The 18,857-nt window shown below is 44.1% G+C and overlaps 1 protein-coding gene across 1 annotated transcript in view; it reads left to right on the top strand.

Annotated features, from left to right (window-relative positions):
* Positions 1 to 9,631, top strand: part of LOC147700986 (phospholipase A2 inhibitor and Ly6/PLAUR domain-containing protein-like) — a 68,061-nt gene extending 58,430 nt beyond the window's left edge. The window contains exons 4-5 of the mRNA XM_086929812.1: positions 6,608 to 6,754; positions 8,460 to 9,631. Of these exons, the coding sequence (XP_086785938.1) occupies positions 6,608 to 6,754; positions 8,460 to 8,587 (275 nt within the window). The 3' untranslated portion in view covers positions 8,588 to 9,631. The remainder of the gene's footprint in view (positions 1 to 6,607; positions 6,755 to 8,459) is intronic.
* Positions 9,632 to 18,857: the final 9,226 nt, after the last annotated feature.

Below are 18,857 nucleotides of genomic sequence, written 5' to 3'. Positions count from 1 at the left end.
AACAGTAGAAGCATGGTCCTTTTATACCCACACAGGGGCTCAAAAGAAGGTGAAACAAGCACAGAAGAGAAGGGTTACATACAAAAAAGGTCATACAGAAATGCACAGTCAACAGGTGGGAAGAGCTAGCAATTGCTAATGCTAATCCTAGTAAACACATCCTGACAGTTACATACTAAGGACAGGTGCATGGACAGTCAAAGTGCAAGAGTAAACGACAGCTAGGTAGGAAAGAGCACATGGCAGACAAGATGACTGCTGAATACAAGATGGTTTCAGCTAAGTGCTAACCCCGATCGCTGCCAATTTACAACAGTTGGGGGTTCTCTTTAAGAACCAGAATTGATTTCTGTCCAAATGTACCCTTTTTTGCAATATAAGGATAACCATAACGCTGAAATGTATACCTTGCAGTTTGCATGCAGCTCTTGGATGACAGTTAATAGCTCATTGTTCTATGTTAGGCTTTTGACTTATAAACTGCAAGTAACAATATGATCTCTGTGACAAAAGCAGTAACCCACTGGCCTATTTACATTATGTGGACTTAGTGATCTGCATGGTACATATTCTTTGCAGCATTAACATTAACCCTCTGCGCTACATTTCCACAAGTCAAAACGTCAACTTGACAAAACTCCATATCTCTCTAGGAAGAACATTAATCACCGGAGTTATCATGACATTTTTATTGTTGCCGAAAATTGCTGGAGGCCAGGAATGAGGAAGCAAGTGCTTTTAGAAGCATAACATACTTGCAAACATGATACCTCCACCTGAATTCAGCACTCAGTGCGATCTCATCTGTCGCACCGCCCTAGAGCCTTCCTGCTCAAGGGTCCTGTAACCTCAATGACAGTTTTACTGTTTCTCTAGGGCATGGGTACTCACAAACTTTCTTTCGGGGCCTAATTTACAGTGCGGATTGTGGCCGAGGGCCGCACCAGCAGGAGCCGGGGCATTAAACAGAGGCCCCTGCAGCAGTCCCATTCATCCACTGAGCTACCAGACTCGGCTACACACATCTCTCTCTCTCTCTCACTCTCTCTCATGATCTCTCACGCTGTCTCACTCTCTATGTCTCCCTCCTTCTCTATGTCTCCCTCCCTCCCTCTATCTCTCTCTCTCTCTCTCTCTCTCTGTCTCCCTCCCTCTATCTCCCTTTGTCTCCCTCTGTCTGTCTCCCTCATTATACCTCCCTCTGTCTGTCTCCCTCTGTCTCCCTCCCTCTGTCTCCATCTCTCACTCCCTCCCACTGTCTCCCTCTGTCTATCTCCCTCTGTCTCCCTCTCTCTCTGTCTCCCTCCCTTTCTCTCTCTGTCTCCCTCTCTCTCTCTGTCTCTCCCCCCTCTCTCTCTTTCTCTCTCTCCCCCTCACCCTTTGTTTCCCTCCCTCTGTCTCGCTCCTTCTGTCTCCCTCCCTCTGTATGTACCCTTCTGTCTCACTCTGTGTCTCTCTCTGTCTCCCTCTCCATCTGTTTCCCTCCCTCTCCCTCTGTCTCCATCTCTGTCTCCCTGTCTCTGTCTGTCTCTCTGGCTGTCTCTCTGTCTGTCTCTGTTTGTCTCGGTCTCTATCTTTCTCTGCCTCAATCTATCTTTCCCTGTACCTGCCTCTATCTTTCCCTGTCTCTGCATCTAGCTATCTCTGCCTGTCCCTGTCTCTATCTGTCTCTGTCTGTCTCTGTCTCTGCCTCTATCTGTCTCTACCTCTATCTGTCTCTGCCTCTATCTGTCTATCTGCCTTTGCCTATATCTGTCTCTGCCTCTATCTGTCTCTGCCTCTATCAGTCTCTCTCTGTCTCTGTCTATATCTGCCTCTGTCTCTCTCCGTCTCTATCTCTATCTGCCTCTGCCTCTCTCTGTCTCTCTCTGTCTCTGCCGCTATCTGCCACAGTCTCTCCTTGTCTCTATCTGTCTCTGTCTGTCTCTGTCTCTGTTTCTCTCTGTCTCTATCTCTGTCGGTCTCTATCTGTCTCCGTCTCTCCCCGTCTGTGCCTCTATCTATCTCTCTGCCTCTATCTGTTGCCTCTATCTGCCGGTCTCTGTCCAAACAGGAAACTTCCCAAAGGCCCTTTTAAAAGTCAGCTGTGAAACGGTTTACAGCTTACTTTTAAAGGGCCTTTTTGGAAGTTTTCCGAAGGTGCCCTGATGTCACAGAGGCCGGCAGTAAACCCAGAAGATGGCTGCAGGAGCATACGTAGTGAATACCTATTTAATACATATTCACTACATATGCTCCTGCGGTCGTCGTCTGTATTTACTGCTGGCTGTGGAAACTGCAGGACAAGGTCTGTGGGCCACCAATGAAGGCCTGCCGGGCTGCTGGCGGCCAGTACTATGAGTACCACAGCTCTAGGGTGTGCTGCTTCGTAGGCCTGCCCAAAAGACTTGAGGTGAACTTCAATATGGATTGTAGTAGACAGGACTTCAAGGTTAACCCAGATTTGCCACCACTATGGTCCACCTGCTGGTGCTCAGACACCATTCTTCTAAAGTCTTTCGGGGCCTTCGAAGGTCTAGTATGGGAATGTGCTCTCTCAGGAGAGTGGCCTGCTGGACTGGTCATGAAGGCTGAACTTCGTTCCCCAGTTCAATATTCCGCAGGTCTGACCATAGTGCCATATCCTCTTCCCACTGAACACCATACTGCCATTGATAGAGCCTAGAAACTAAAATTCTTTATAAATGATGACTCAATCCACTAGTATCACACTTACCAACAATACCAGGCCCATAAACATAGTGAATGAGGTGAATGGATACTATATGTTGTATAACTTTTAGCAATAAACTATCTACAATAAACAAGACCAGCTTGTCATTTTAAAAAGTTTATTAAAACATATTTAAGAAAACTTAGGTTTGGAACTTTATTAAGCAAACATTAGAAAAAGTCATATAAGTTTTATTCAGCATTTTATAAAGAGAGCTTATTTCAAGAAAACATTATTAATTAGCAGAAATAAGTGAAAAGGAAGAGCATTTCCAAAACCTAACTATCTCTCTGTCGCTACCCTCATCGCCTGAAAACAAAGTTTTAAAAGTTACATTTCTTACGTGTAATCATCGGACAGCAGAACACGTCCTTCTGGAATCAAGAGCGTAAGCCAAAAGTTTGCAGCTAACGCCTATTCTTATACTCTAAAAAAGCTGAGCTAACTATTTTTCACATTCCAACAGCTGAATTCTGGCTCTCCATTGGCTGAATCACCTCACGCCACAGTAAACTGTGACATCTTCCACCACAAGACCAGGCTTTACACAAAGTCATTGTCCATGCACAGAATCCTGGCAACAGTTCCATAGTCCGCTACATTTTGTAGCAAAAATGTTCAAGCAATACAAAATCTTGTCACGTCTCTTCCTTTTAGCCTTGAGCCAGAGCGTTCTAAACTTTCGTGGCACATCCAAACCCACTCCACAGAGTTGTCTTTAGCAGGTCATTTTTTGAAGCTTTCAAAATAAAAGGCTTTTCCTCCACTTCAGAATAAATTGTCTCATGTGGGTTTTAATATCAGCAGGCCTTTTCTGCGCTGCTTCAGATTGCGTCACTGCGTCACTTTTTCAGAAAACTATTATTTAAACAAACACAAAAGAATAATTAATTCAGGTAAAACAAACCCTTATGTACCACCCAGTCCCTTATTAATTATTAATTAACCCACTAATAAAAACATTTAGCAGAAGCAAACATTTAAAGCAGCACATAAAATAACCACCATTCTTCATGTAGTCCAGCTTAATGTTTCTGAAAGAATAAAAAGATGATTAAATAATACACAGACAGACAAACACAACATAGGACATACATGTAAGCACATATAAAAGCACATGCCATGAATGATCAGCTGCATGTTAATGGTGACAAAGGCAATAGGACAGACATAACAAACAGGACAATATTAATAATGTGTTACAAAAACAGACTTGCAATTGCAACAAGAGCACATTTAATTAGTTTCCCGCGTGTTCATGTGTGGTGCAAACTTAATCTAGGTTGGATTAATAAAACAAATCATGCAAACACTCATTAATGTATTAATTCAAATTATGGGAGTATGACATCACAAGCTTGAATAAAATATTTTCTAAAGCTCGCTCTATCAACTCACTGAGAGAAACTCGCACTGCCGTCAACTCAAACCCATTTGCGCCCCACTATAAACACCTTGAGGCGACTCAATTCAAATAAGGCACTGGACAAGAGCAATATGCTACCTAAAAAAAACTGCAAACATCCTGGAAAAAGCAAACACTCATAAAGAATGTAAGATTAAGTGAAAGCATGTGAAATGTAAGCAGGAACAACATGGTTACCGTAACGCTTTTGCACTTATTAGTCAGAAATCAATGAGTGCTTTTGCATGAAAAGTTAAGGCCATGACTACAGGGACTGGAAGGGACCAGTTTCAATGTCCATTGCTTATATCCTTACAAAACATAAGCAATATGGTTTAAAAAGACCACATTCGTGAATACAGAGCAGCAGTATGCATTTTGTTTTCCAATCCTCCCATCAAGCAGGTATTGCAATACCACCAGGAATGGTGAACTTCCCCACCTGGGGAAAACAATGCTGTTCAGAAAAAGACAAGAAACCTGAACTGAAGTAGAGCTTCACTGGCAAACTCTGTGAAGTGGCACTAATATGTTTTGGGTATGAATAAAATCAATCTGGCCCCTTTTAGACCCAGTCTGTCCTCCTTTAGTTAATTCTTTACATTTTGGACCTTTTATTTCACTTCATCCCATGGCTGCACTTTGGAAGTGAAAAATGTCAGAAAAAAGACGACCTTTCCGGCAAAAGTGTTTTTCTTTTTTGGATTAATTTCACAGGAAAGGAAAGAGGGAGTACTGGCTACAAAGCCCAGGGAAGGGGGCCCCCACTCCTGGACCTTGCAGCTTGCTCTAGTGCTTAGAGGCCCATGGAAAGGGGGCCCCCTCCACTGGGCCTTCGAAACACTGCCCAAGCACAGGCAGTTCTATGCACATTTTATATACACATTCCCATTTAAAAAAATGTGTTATGCATAACTTAACAAAAGCCAGTTGATCTGGCTTCTCCCTCCTCCCCTCGCCCACCTCTCCTTACCTGAGTCTGTCTGGTCCTGGAAACAAAGGGGCCTTCAGTTACCTAGCAACAAAATGCAGAAAGGGAATGGCCAGTACTTAACAGAGGTGCTGCCACGCCCCTGACACTGTGAGCCATAATTGCTGGCCCTGCCGCTGTGCCTTCCCCACTTTTTTTGTCCCTTCCCCCTACCCCTGCAACCCAGGAATGCCAACACGCCCTGACCAGCAAGGTCGACTGGAGACTTCTTGCAAGTGTATTGTGATTGAGAGGGGAGAGGGCCCTCTAGGAGCAGGTGGGCAAGCTGTGAAATTGTGGCATTTCAAAGTGAAGCGGGCCCCCTGTCTTTCAGCTGAGCGCGGGGCCCGGGGCAGTTGCCCACACTGCCCATGCCTAGCGCCGGCCCTGACAGTAGGGCTTTAGCATTTGTGGGGGATCAACAATACATAGGAAAAAAATCATAATACTCCCAAACATCTGCTCTGTATTCTTCCAGGGGCCGTAAAGGTGCACCCAGCTCAAACAATGAAAATGTGCCGTAATAACATGAATGTGCTGCCCCCAGGACCACCGCAAACTCGCGCTTCCCTGGGGGCTTCACATTCCTATGAAAACTGCAGCGGCTGCTTTAAAGCTGCTCCGAGTTTTCACAGTACAGGTGGCAACCCAAGGGGAACTAGAGATCCCCTTGTATGAGGCTGCAGTGAGTGACTGCACCCACCTGCAAAGGGATGTCTGGTGGTCCATTGACTTCTTCTTCCCCTCCAGAGGGCTGCCATCAGGAGAAGCCACCTGCGCCTCCTGTGTTCTTCTTTACCTCTGCACAGATGTCTGTAATACAGCGCAGGCACGGAGGGAAAGAGATTTCCTCATTTGCATGGCGCCACGTACTCATGCAAATTAGGGAACGCCCTCTTAAAATAGTGCTGGAGCTTCAAGTGTGCCAACGCTATCAGTATTACAGAAGGGGCCACACAAGCGCCTGTGGCCCCTGGTATAAAACCAAAGTGCCTGTATGGGCCCTTATATCTGCTCAAAAAAATGCAGAGAGTGCGCCGTTTGGAGATTCTGCCACAACTGTTTGAGACCCAGGACCTGTGTTTTATTTCAGCATACCCCTAACAGCACCATTAACCGAGGGACCAAAGATCTCAACATGGCATTTTGCTTTTCTAGTAGCTTTTCTACTCTATTTAAACTGGGTTAACACAATTTTAACATAGTATGTTGTGCTTCTATTATAACTTGTGCCTACTTATATACATACAGGGACACACACCTGTGTCCACACAGGTAGAAACAAACATGCATGCACAGACAAATGTACACAAGTTTATACTTATAGGTGCACACACGGGCACAGACCCTTTTATGTGAGGGCTGGTTGCATGGGATTCTGTCAAATGTTCATGGTATATAAAATGGAGTACAGCTAATGCAGGCCTCGGTACCATGGAGTAAGAGACCGGAAGAGGTATCAGTCCTGCCCAGTGATGCACATAATACACGTTTAATTTCCTTTCTTCTGGTTTCACAGTACCGTCCAGGGACACCACGCCCAACGGAGTGCGATGCCCCCTGTGCTATGCTGAAGGCACCACTACTTGCCAGGCTGCTGGAACCATGGAGTGCACCGGCCTGGAGACCAAATGCATGGATTTTGGAGGGAAAATACGTAGAAATGGTATGCGTTGAGGGGTATTTGACTATGGAAGTGTATTTATGGGAAGGGGTCACCTACAGACTGTCAGGAATGTGATCAAAGCGCCTGATTTAAAGATGAAACACACGCAGTGTCACCTAGGGCCCGATTCACAGAACTAACTTAAGACAAAATCCTAAACTTACTACTTTTGGTATTCACAGAAGTTAGGATTTTGTCTTTAGTTTGTCTTAAGACAGACTTAAGACAGACTTAAGTTAGGATTTTGTCTTAAGTCTGTCTTAAGTCTGTCTTAAGACAAACTTAAGACAAAATCCTAACTTCTGTGAATACCAAAAGTAGTAAGTTTAGGATTTTGTCTTAAGTTAGTTCTGTGAATCAGGCCCCTAGTAAACACTGTAGACGATCTGAGACTGGTTCTCCTTGTGAAAGAAACAGACAGGGTCCAAATCACCTTGCCTCGCTCTCAAAACCCACAGGTGTTGCCATAGGTTCTACCTACTGATTCACATGGACCACTAGGAGAAATGTAGCATACTCTGTAGTGGAGCTCAAGAAAAACCGCTGGAAACAGAAATTGTGGTGTAGCTAGCCTATCTTCACTTGAGCGGAGGCCTCTCGGTTTCAGAGACCCGATAGCCACTTCCTTTACCAAAGCTTAACTTCCAGAAAGGTATGTTTGATAATGAAATGTGAGTGAACATTTTGGCCTTGGACTTTAAATGATGCCCTTAAAGACTGGCCTATCAGTGTGGCAGAAACAGGATAGTCTTTCATAGATATATGCATTGATTCACATCTGTACCTGTCAATCTATTGAGGACTTGTTCCTTCCTCCTCATATGGAAACACCTCCATAGAGTCAGATCATGCTTTCTCTCAGTAAGGCACACTGCCTTACTCTCTTTACCATCCAACACCTTAAAGACCAGTTGCCAACGTTCAATAATAATTGCCTCGTCCACAGCTTGTTACATTTCTTCCTGCCATTTGTACTTATATTCGCTTCTTTCCATTCTGTAAAAGATCCAAAAGGTTCCAATGAAGTTCCTGCCTAAACTCAGTCATTCTGAATCACACCAGTTTTTTTTGCTTCTGAAAGACTTTTGCCAAAAATGTGTGATGTATAAGTTCGGTAGGAGTACACAAGTTGTTCACCCTAGCTTCCCTCGAACTGATGGCTTGTACCAGTCATCGCTTTACCAAGTCCTCCCCATCATGCATAGATATAGCGAAGGACTACATCATACGAGCGGAGGGTCAGGTAGACTTGGAGACGAATGACATCTGGTTCTAGAACCCGGTGGAAGAAGAACCTCGATTTGGTGTTCAAACCTCAGGCGACACTTAAAGTTCTAGAGCTGGTGGGTGGGATTGTAGACAGTGTATGCAGAATCCATGTGGAAAATATATTTGCGGTGTATTTTTGCATGCACAAAATTGTTTTAACCTTCCAAACCTAGTCTAGTTTTATGTTGTAAATTGCAAAGACATATTTAGGAAATTCCAGGGCACCATGTAAACATCAGACGCGGTGCATTTGAAAACAGCTGTGAGGTATACTTTTATTCCAGTTTCCTTTCATTGAGAATGGTCCTTTCACAGTAGTTATTCATTGGCTGAGATTCAGTGGATTCAGTCACAGCCCCAGCCAATGTCCTTGAGTTCAGGAGTGGCAACCTGCACCTCCAGCCCTTCTCTTCACCCATCTCTTTTCTCTTCACAGATCGGATCTTGACAATCGCCTCCATGAACTGTGTCAATGAAGACCCCTGTAGTCAACCAATAATGCATTGCTCTGATGGTCTCATTGAAGAGGTTGAGCACTTCCGCTGCTCCGACGGTGAGAGATGAGGGCATGCCATCGTTTCCAGAGCAGCAATGGGCTTCTTGTCCCCGGCTAAATATTTCCTCCTTACACTTCTGACTCTATTGAGTATGCACACCTAGAAGTATTTTCTCTCGGCCAACCAGACATATGACCTCTTCGTTGTGGCCATTTCACATGGATTGGTGTCACTACAACGCATGCTTTTACATCGCATGCCTTTACAACGCGGTTTTTACCACGCAGTCCATTACAACGCATAATGCTTTTAGGCGCTGGATAGTGAATTATTTAATTTACTATTCCAACTCCAGTCCCCGTGGATAGCAGGGAAGGTGTTGGATAGTAAATTAAATATATTCCCTATCCTAGAGCGCCCCCCAGCGCAATGCGTTGTAATGGTTTGCGTTGTAATGGTTGCGATGTAATGGTAGTGCGTTGTAAAAAATGCGTTGTAAGTGATGTTCCCCTTTCACATACATTGATTGTATTCGTTTTATAGCTCATGCTGCCAACGTAAGTGCATCCTTGTACTTCCATGCTCATCGTGTACATCATAATAATATTCATAGGTTTTGAAAAGATGGTCGGCTATTGTTACAATATTTCTATATAAATCCTTTAGTAAATTTACCAGGGCATGTGATATTAATATACAGGTTACAAGGTGATGTGTTGATATTACGAAGTCATGTGAAGTCAGTATTGATTAGAGATGGATGTACTGCACACAGGAGGACACATGATATCAGTACAGGTTAGAAGGGGATGTGGATTTCAGGTCAGGCCTGGGGTAAGTGGCAGTAAATTGAGAATGTCCACTGAGGGCAGCATGCCCCGTTGCCTACGATGGGAAGATGACTCCACCATCTCATCGACCTGTCCATGAAACTCGGGGTGCAATGAAGCTTCAAAGCCATGCTTTTCAATGTTGCTAGGAATCATCTTCTATTTGCTACCACTCATTTATTTGTGATTTATAGCTGTGTCTTCGCATTTAGGCAATGTGATGATTTGGGAGTTCAAATACGTTTTTGAAATAAATTATTAAAGTATCGTTGAAAATATTATTGATTGATGGAAATAAGTTGACCATCCCTACAAAAGAAAGCTCACGTCCTGATGATGATCTAAAATTGTTTAGATCGAAACGCCGTCGACCCATTCAAGGAAACTCCCCTACCCTACTGTACATATTTTCTTGGGGATTACCCTTGTTTGTGACACCTTGTATATAGTTTAATTTTAAAATATTTTCACTCAGTCACTATAAGCACTTTGTCACGTGTGAGCACCTGAAAATACAATTGAACCAAAAAACGTAAATAAATGTTTTTTATGTGTATGCTACCCTACAAAGCCTGCTCCCTAGATTGATTCTAGAACTATAGTTATACTTGACTCTATCAGGACCTTTTGAGGCCACCCAAAACCACTGTTCCTTCTATAAATAATGGACCTGCAACACTGATTGTGCCACCCACACAAATAGCCCTTCAAACATTTCTCATATCTGCCACGTCAGTGTCTGTGTGTGCAGTTCTGAATGGTCATGTCGGCCTGGCAAATGCAACCAGTTAGCATGCCCAAACCCTCTCTTTTACTACATGTAAGACACCCCTAAAGTAGGCCCAAGGTAGCCCCATGGGCAGGGTGCAGTGCATTTACACAGTAGGCCCTGTACTGGCTTGTTTTACATGTCCTGATAGTGAAATAATACAGATTTTGTTTTTGTCACTATTGCAAGGAGTATCGCTCCCATTAGTTATCAATGGAGCTGACTTGTAACCTCTTACAAATGTAGCTTCCGATTGGGAACAGATAGAGATTTGGAGTTTGGGGTCTTTAAGTGAAGTTGGTTTTTAAATTGCGTGTTTGAAAATGCCACTTTTAGAAAGTGGGCATTTTCTGGCTTGACCACTTTATGCCCTTGCCTGCCTGTGGAATCCATGCCTGGGTTTGGTTGACAGTTGAGGTGTTTATGCATTCACTCTAGACACTCACACAAAGGGAGGTCTGCCCTGCTTATCCTGATGAGCTATAGTGGTGGGAGGAGTTGTTACTGACACCTGAATAGGGCTGTGCCTGTCCTCTCACAAAGCTGTCTCCACTTTCCTGTATTTTGCCTGGAGCCAGATCAGGGAAAGGCAGGGTCTTGTCCACTACAAAGACTTTTGGTATAAGTACTTGAGCTATGACACCTTAACTTCAGAACGCCCCTGGACTAAGAAGAGATTCTGTCAAGCAGAATAACTGGAGCAGCTGTCAGGTGGGGCAACCACTTGCTGTGTGCTTTTCTGTGTTGGCCTGCTGCTTGCTGCTTTTGGCTTGGGAAGTGGTGAAAGGGCAAGACTTTGCTTTCTACATCCTGTTTGCCAAGTTAATCCAATGCTTGTGTCCTATTAAGAAGTCTCAGGGCCTTCAAAGACTTTATGTGCCGCCCCAGAACTCCTTTGCTGGAAGTTCTGACCTGCCAAGTGGTGCCAATTCCAGTTCTGGGCTCTTGGAGGTGGCTGCTGCTGTACAGGGCTAAGAAAATCCAGAAATGGATCTCCAGCACCTGTTTTTATGACGCAGTACCGCCATGCCTTTGAAAAACCAACACCTTAAGTGCCTGCCATACGGCTGAAAGATCACTGCAGTCCATGTGCTGAGCACCGTGTCCCGACGTCTGAGGCACCCGTTCTGATTCCGAGGCAGGCTGTGCTCTGCAGCTGAAGAAATCGACAAATCACCTGCCACACAGCTGGAAAATGGGAAACAAATTTCAACAATGCAGGTTGAGCCATGCATGCCATTTCGCCGCAAGTGTAACCACGCATGCCTGAACCATGCATCTGCCTTAACCAAGCATATGCATTGCTAAGGCAGGTATTAGTCTAGTGTTCAGATGAGTGGGGAAAAGAAGAGGAAGCACTAGAACAGGTAGCTCCGCACGTGGACGGGTAAGTGGGGCTTGGGCCGGGTTTGGGGCTTTTAAGGCTCAAGGTGAGGGGTTTGGGGTTTGATTTTAGAAGGTGGGCAGGCATTTAGGGCTCAGGGTGGGTGGCATGGAGGAGAGGTAATTTTAAGGGCTGGGTTTGGAGGGGTTCAGGGGTAGGGATTTATTCTTAGGACTTAGGGGGGTTAGGGTAGTTTATTTAATAGGGCAGGGTTTTAGGCTTCAGGTCAGTGAAGGGGATAGGGGTCATTTTAAGGACAGCACAGGGGTAGGTTTTAGGGCTCAGGGCAGGGGGACTGGGGGTGGGTAATTTTTGGCAGGGGCCAGGTTTTAGGCCTCAGGAAATAAGGAGGGGAAAGGGTAGTTTTAAGGGCAGGGCGGGTGGCAAGGGAAATAGTATTTTTGGCCTTGGGCCTAGGCGGAAAAGGGAGTCGTGGTAGTGATAATCTTTACACACATATTCCTTTACCAATTATGTTTTTACTATAGAAATGTGTGGTAAAGGCATGCATGGTAAAGGAATGCATGGGTTAGACACATGCGTGTTTAGGATGATGTAGAGGCACGTGCGGTTTAGTCAAGCATGCCTCTGCCATCCATCACTTGAAATGCAACACAGGGCCTGTTTCGCTGCCACTGCATTGACCTAGCGTGTCTGGATTTCTGATGCACTAACCTCTGCGCCAAGTACTTCATTGATGTAGCCCAGCAGTAGGAACTGGGGCCGCGTGTCTTGAGAACACTTATCACTCCCCCGCAGTAAAGACTCAACGCATCACCTCCCCTGACAGTAAGGAATCGCCTCATCTTCTCCACTGTGCTGTAGTAAGGAATTGATGTATCACCTTCCCTGACAGCCTGACATTACAGAATATTCCCGGGTGGAGTTTGCGGAGTAGCGCTATGCAGAACTCCATGAAGTTGCAAAAAAACTCTGCCACACTACACGGAGTTCCACTAGCAGGTGGAGTTTGCCAGCACACCCATTCACGTTGCGAAGGGAACTCAGAGTGCGTCCTCGTGTGAACAACACCATGCGGTTTGGATGGGTGCAACAATTTTGTTTTTCTACGCTCTGTTTGGTGCTGGGCCTAAAATGTAATCTCTCTTTTATCTGGGTAATCCTCTCCCTTTAAAACTAAGCTACCCCTCATTTTTATTTTTTATATTAATAAGTTGTTGTGTTTGTGTATTTTACATTTTTGGGAATTGTTTTCTGTGTTTTGGGGATTTTTTGTTTATTTCCCTTTCTTTCATTATCTTTCTTCTTTCCTTTTCCTTTTCTTTTTTCTATGGTGAGGAAGACGTAGCAGACTGTTTCTTTTAAATACAGTGCCAGCTCCACTCCATGCTGGCAGCAGGCCAAGGAGCAGATATCCCCTGCGTGAGCGTCGGGTCTGCTAGGGGAAGTTACACCGGTGCGTGCAGCACACAGCCAGGTTTGGCTCACCGTCCAGCAGCTTATGCACCACTGGGCAGATATATTAGATGGGGACTAGGAACTGTACAACCTGCTAGGCATTGAGATTCCGGGGCTCAGTAAATATTAATTATTTGTTGTGTTTGTGTTCTACAATGCGAAATAGTTTTTCTGAATAGCACGCTGCTCATACTCAGAGGTAAGTTACATTTAGTTTACTCTGGTATATTATTGTGTGATCCAGTTTCTATTTTCTGCTAGGCAGGTGCTCAGTTGTCAGGTCCCAAAAAAAAACCTTAACTACCTCGCAAAAGGCACAAACCAGAAAGACTGGAATAATAGTGGCGGCATTGTTGAGGTTAGTTAAGCAGCATTGGGTGCGAGGCCGAATTCAACATGGCGGCTGTCAATCCCGCAATTGGAGTCATGTTAGCACTCTAGTCCATCAACGAGATCGAAGAGTTCCAGGTGAAGCACGCTGCGAACTACGCACTTCACCGGAGCACTCAAAGCAGTAGGAGGTGTTTGCCGCGTCGCGTTAGTTATGGACTGAAAACTACGCGTCGCGTTTCCAGAGAGTTTGAATCCTTGAGGAATTAGTCGAAGAAGATTCCAAGTAAGACTGTTGCGTATTTTTTGGCAATTTTGAATAATCAGTTTTACGAAGATAATGAGAACTGCGCATGCTCGTAGAAGCTTTGCTTCCTCATACGAGTGCGCAGAATATATTCACACCTTGTGAAGCAGCCAGAGCCAGCACAAGTCGTTGACCTATATTTAGAATATAAAAGGTACAATACGAATTTCCTTGACAAGAAGGCACAAAGAGTTGGTGACAAATAAAGAAGCCTATCCAGCAGTTAGTTTTTTCCCTCCATGATACAAGATGTGAAATTGCAGTGAAGTAACTGTAGAACTTCTGGAAGCACGAAGAGTTTGCTAGGTGAAGATAAGAAGTATATTCCAATGCAGCTGTCTTTGTACTTTAGGAGAGCAGTGATAAGAAAAGAGAAAAAGAGCAGAGTTAGAATTAAAGAGGGAAGAGCAAGGTTTAATAGTTTCCTTCAATTACAGTGACACTAACTGAGTACAGAAGAGCAGCAGTAATAGAAGAGAAGCAAAGGCACACAACTACTGGGTAGGTAAAGGGAGGCAGAGGGAGCGAGAGTAGGAAAAGAGTAGAAGGATAAATTAAATAAATATGATTTGTTTTGCAGCAGAAAACCAGACCAGTAGAGCAGAAGCTAAATAACACTAAAGAAGAAGAAAGAAGACTACATTGTGTGCATACTCTTCTCTGTCCAAATCCCTTTTCCCCGGCGGGGCTCTTCTGGCTACGCATTTTATATTGTGCGTGCTGGGGAGTCCTGAAGGGGAGTTGGGAGCCTGCGTCATTCTGCTCCTATGTCTCTGGCCAGCGAAAAGAAGGGAAGCTGGTTCTGACATCAGTGCAACCTAATCACACTCTTCATTAGCGCGCGCTTTGGCTGATTAATTAAGAATTCATTGCAGACTGCTCTTCTGTCACTATAGTGAATCAGTGAAATCAGTGAGTAGTGAGTTCTCTCTGTAATTTTGTTTATGTAACTTGTACAGATCCACGGTTCCAGTGATTCCCAAGAATCTCAGCAAGGCAGAACAAAATCGATCCGCTGGAAGGTGTGCGACTAGTTCACCCAAACACACGGACCCGCTAAACAACAAAAAAGGCCAAAATTCGGCCAATTCTGGAGCAAAAAACACCAAACCCCGCTAAAACCTTGCCAACAATTTTGAACGAGCCTGCATTGGGCCCTGAGCCCTAGACCCTGGGAACCCTACCAAATTAATTAAACCCTAAAACCCTAGTAAACCGCACTGAATCCTAAACCCTAGATATGCTTTGTCTGTCTGTGTCAAAGAGCCTAGGTATGCTACATCAGGTTTCTTCACTCAGTGGTGCCTGCCTTGACCGTCTGCATGGCCCTGCCGCAAGTATGGGCCAAAAATTGGTTATGCTCAAGAATTTGCGAATGTTCGGCAATTTCACGAGATTCGCGGATTGTGAATTTGCTGCCGAAAAACAGCAAATTTCGCCAGCGGAACGGATTGTTGGCACATGCTTGCGGCAGGGCCATGCAGACGGTCAAGGCAGGCCCCACTGAGTGAAGCAACCTGATGTGGCATACCTAGGCTCTTTGACACAGACAGAAAAAGCATATCTAATTGTTTGCAGCAAACCACATAGCCCCAATTTTACATGAACTGATGTCTGTACTCTGCCTGGCATAACAACACTACACTGCCTCGACCACTCCATACCACGACTAGACAGACATGTAGTTCTGCGGTAGTAGGTACTGTAGACTGGTTTACCTGTTTGCCACTCACAAATTGGCCATCGTTCTTCCGTAAACCGACGCTGATGATCCATCCATCCCAGTGAGTGACTGTAAAGAAAAATATATATTATTTAATCAATCATCATGGTATATTGGCAAACAGTAAGTCCAAGGACATTTTGCATATTGGAAAATGCAACGTAGTGGCCCCTGCAGTTGAAGTACAATTTGAATTAAACAAGGTAAAAAAAGCAGAGTAGACTTGAGTTACATTTAGTGTGTAAAAGATTAAATAATAACAGAAGACATATGATTCATTTCATGCATAACAAACAGCAATTGCTTTCATCAGAGCCAGACAGCCATTGCTGTCCTCTGCATGCCATCTTCTTATCATTATTCATTACCTGTTCCACTTTTTGTCCGCATCTTCTTCTGAAAGTGAGGCACCACAGGGCAGACTCTCCTGTCAATTTCAGAAGTAACTGTCAGCAATCAGCAAGCAAGTAGCCAGTAATTCCAGTCCAACTTGAGGGGACTCATCTACGAAGACAAAGTTTCTTTATTCTGCGTAATCGACCATCTGCCTTGAGGGAAATGAATAGGGGAAGTCTGGAGGAGGAGGATAGAGGAGCATGATTGAGTTGTGAACTTGTGAACCTCAGGAATGCAGACTGCGGCACATTCAAATCAATAAGGAAGTAAGATGAAAACAGTGCTGCTGATGGACTTGTTGTGATTAGGTGATTAGAGTTTTGTTGTGGTAAAAGTTGCAAAACAAAGTAAGACACACATGAATAAAAGTGAATGAGGACGGAAAAAAAGGAAGTCATTTTCAGGCCTCAGTGTCAGGGAAGTAGAGCTCGTCCTCAAACTCTATGAATTGAGACGGGAGTAGGTCAGGTAACAGAGAAGAACTTCCGTCACGTAAGTCGTTGTCGTCTTCTTCCTGCTTGCATTCACATATTTTGTAATCTGGTGGTATGAAGTGCTGATTCATCTTGATCATTGTTAACCTCTCCACATTTTTGGGCGATTGTAACTTTTTGAAGTTACAATCGCACCAGCAGCACTGAAAACACGTTCAGAAGACACCCTTGCAAGTGGGCAAGACAAATAATTTAGAGCCAGGTTGGTGACCAGTGGCCATAGAGGCCGTTTCCTATACCAATACAGCAATGGATTCTGATTAACGAAGACCTCTGTTGTGTCATCCAGATAGGCCTGTACCATCTGCTCAAGGTTCTCCAGGGTTGCTCCACTTTGCGTACCATCTGTGGCCTTTGCATCACTGGAACGAGCAAACCCTTGATTAGTTAGCCAATCCGCTTCCGACAATATTATGGCTGGGCCTGGTGCTGGTGTCATTAACGGCTGTGAGGGAAAGTGACTCCCTTCGGCCACAGATTCAGAAGTGGAACTTATCACCGGATGGCCTGCTGATTCAGTAGTACTTCTGCCGGCTCCTTCAATTTTCTGCCGCTCTTTTTCAAACCGAGTGGCTGACACAGCTAGCCAATGTTTGTACTTTAAAACATCTGCTTCATTAAAAGGAATGAATGCTTTGCTGGCCACGACCTTTTTGTACCGTGGATCCAGAATAGTGGCACAAATGTAATGTTGTTCTGTATGTATTTTTTTAAGCCTTTCATTGTCAACTAGGCGGCTTAATAACCTCTCTGCCAACTGATATACGTCTTGCTTTTCAGCATCATCTCAAGACGTTGGTTCTCTAGCATGCGCAAAAATGGGATAGCTTTGCCCAAAGAACAGTCCTCCCTGCTGACTTCACGCGTGAAGACCTCAAAAGGACGAAGCATGTCTGTCAGGCTTGCAACTAGCTTCCATTCCTCCAACTCTAGCCTCATGTCTTTCATAGTAGAACCCAGTTTAAAGACATACTCATTGATTACCCCTCACTGCTCAGACAGACGCTCAAGCATGTAAAAGGTTGAGTTCCAATGTGTTGCCACCTCCTGGATGAGTCCTTTGGCAGTCTACGTTCATTTTGCATATTCCTCAGCTTCTTCCGGGCCTTAAAAGAATGGCTGAAATGTGTGCAGATTCTTCGGCAGGTGGTCAGTAACTTGCTGACTGTGGTTTCTTCTTTTAAGAAACCTTGCACAACAATGCTAATACTGGCCTGATTCACAGAATGAACTTAAGACTCAATCCTAAACTTACTACTGTTTTGGTATTCACAGATTGCACTTACTACTTTTGGTAGTCACAGAATGAACTTACTACTTTTGGCATTCACAGAAGGTACTTACTACTTTTGGTATTCACAGAAAGAACTTACTCATTTCGGTATTCACAGAAGTTAGGACTTCTAACTTTAGGACTCCTAAATGCCTTCTGTGAATACCGAAAGTCTTAAAATTAGGATTTGTCTCTATTTAGTAGTAGTAAAGTTAGGACTACTAACTTTAGGACTCCTTAATGCCTTCTGTGAATAACGAAAGTCTTGAAATTAGGATTTTTCTTCATTTAGTAGTAGCAAAGTTAGGACTACTAACTTTGGGACTCCTAAATGCCTTATGTGAATGCTGAAAGTCTTAAAATTAGGATTTTTCTCAATTTAGTAGTAGTAAAGTTAGGATTCCTAACTTTACTACTACTAAATTGAGAATAATCCTAATTTTATGACTTTAGGTATTCACAGAAGGCATTTAGGCGTCCTAAAGTTAGTAGTCCTAACTTTACTAGTACTAAATTGAGAAAAATCCTAATTTTAGGACTTTCGGTATTCACAGAAGGCATTTAGGAGTCCTAAAGTTGGGAGTCCTAACTTCTGTGAATACCGAAATGCGTAAGTTCATTCTGTGAATACCAAAAGTAGTAAGTGCATTCTGTGAATGACAAAAGTAGTAAGTTCATTCTGTGAATACCAAAAGTAGTAAGTGCAATCTGTGAATACCAAAACAGTAGTAAGTTTAGGATTGAGTCTTAAGTTCATTCTGTGAATCGGGCCCACTGTGCGCCAAACACGGCACTCAGAAATAGTCACCTTGCTGCATGGCCTTAACTATATTACTGCCATTATCCGTGGAAACATAACCAATGATGCGATTTCTTGGATGCAGCCATTCGTAGACCTTCCTATTAAACTCCTCCAAAAGGTTAGGTGCAGAATGAGATTACTCCATGGCAAAAATGGCTACTGTTGCATGTTTCTGAGTAGCTTGAAAAACTGTGTCCGTGTAAACACCTGCTTTTAACTTGTCTTTAACCCCTGCAAAAGAGACCCAGTGTGCAGTAATGGACATGTAATCAAGGGCTTGGCAACTGGTCCACATGTCTGTTGTCAGGTGGATAGTGTGAACAGCACTCTTCTGAATAGCTGCGCCAATCACCTCTAGCACATCTTGATGTAGTGCTGGAACAGCAACTCTGGCAAATAGGACCGGCTAGGAACCTTCCATTTAGGGCAGACTGTCGCCACAAATTCTAGAAAACCCACCCCTTCCAGGAAAGAAAAAGGGAGAAGGTCCAGCGCTAGCATTTTAGACAGCTTTGCGTTATACAGACGTGCCGTTGGGTGGTTGCGTTCAAATGGCGCATCCGACCAAAACATGCTTCTAATGGTGGTCTGAACCGTTTTACATGATGAT

Source organism: Lissotriton vulgaris, chromosome 7 (genome assembly GCF_964263255.1).
Source record: "Lissotriton vulgaris chromosome 7, aLisVul1.2, whole genome shotgun sequence".
Classification (NCBI taxonomy): domain Eukaryota; kingdom Metazoa; phylum Chordata; class Amphibia; order Caudata; family Salamandridae; genus Lissotriton; species Lissotriton vulgaris.
Note: the sequence above shows the minus strand (reverse complement) of the source record. Positions and strands in the feature narration are given on the sequence as shown.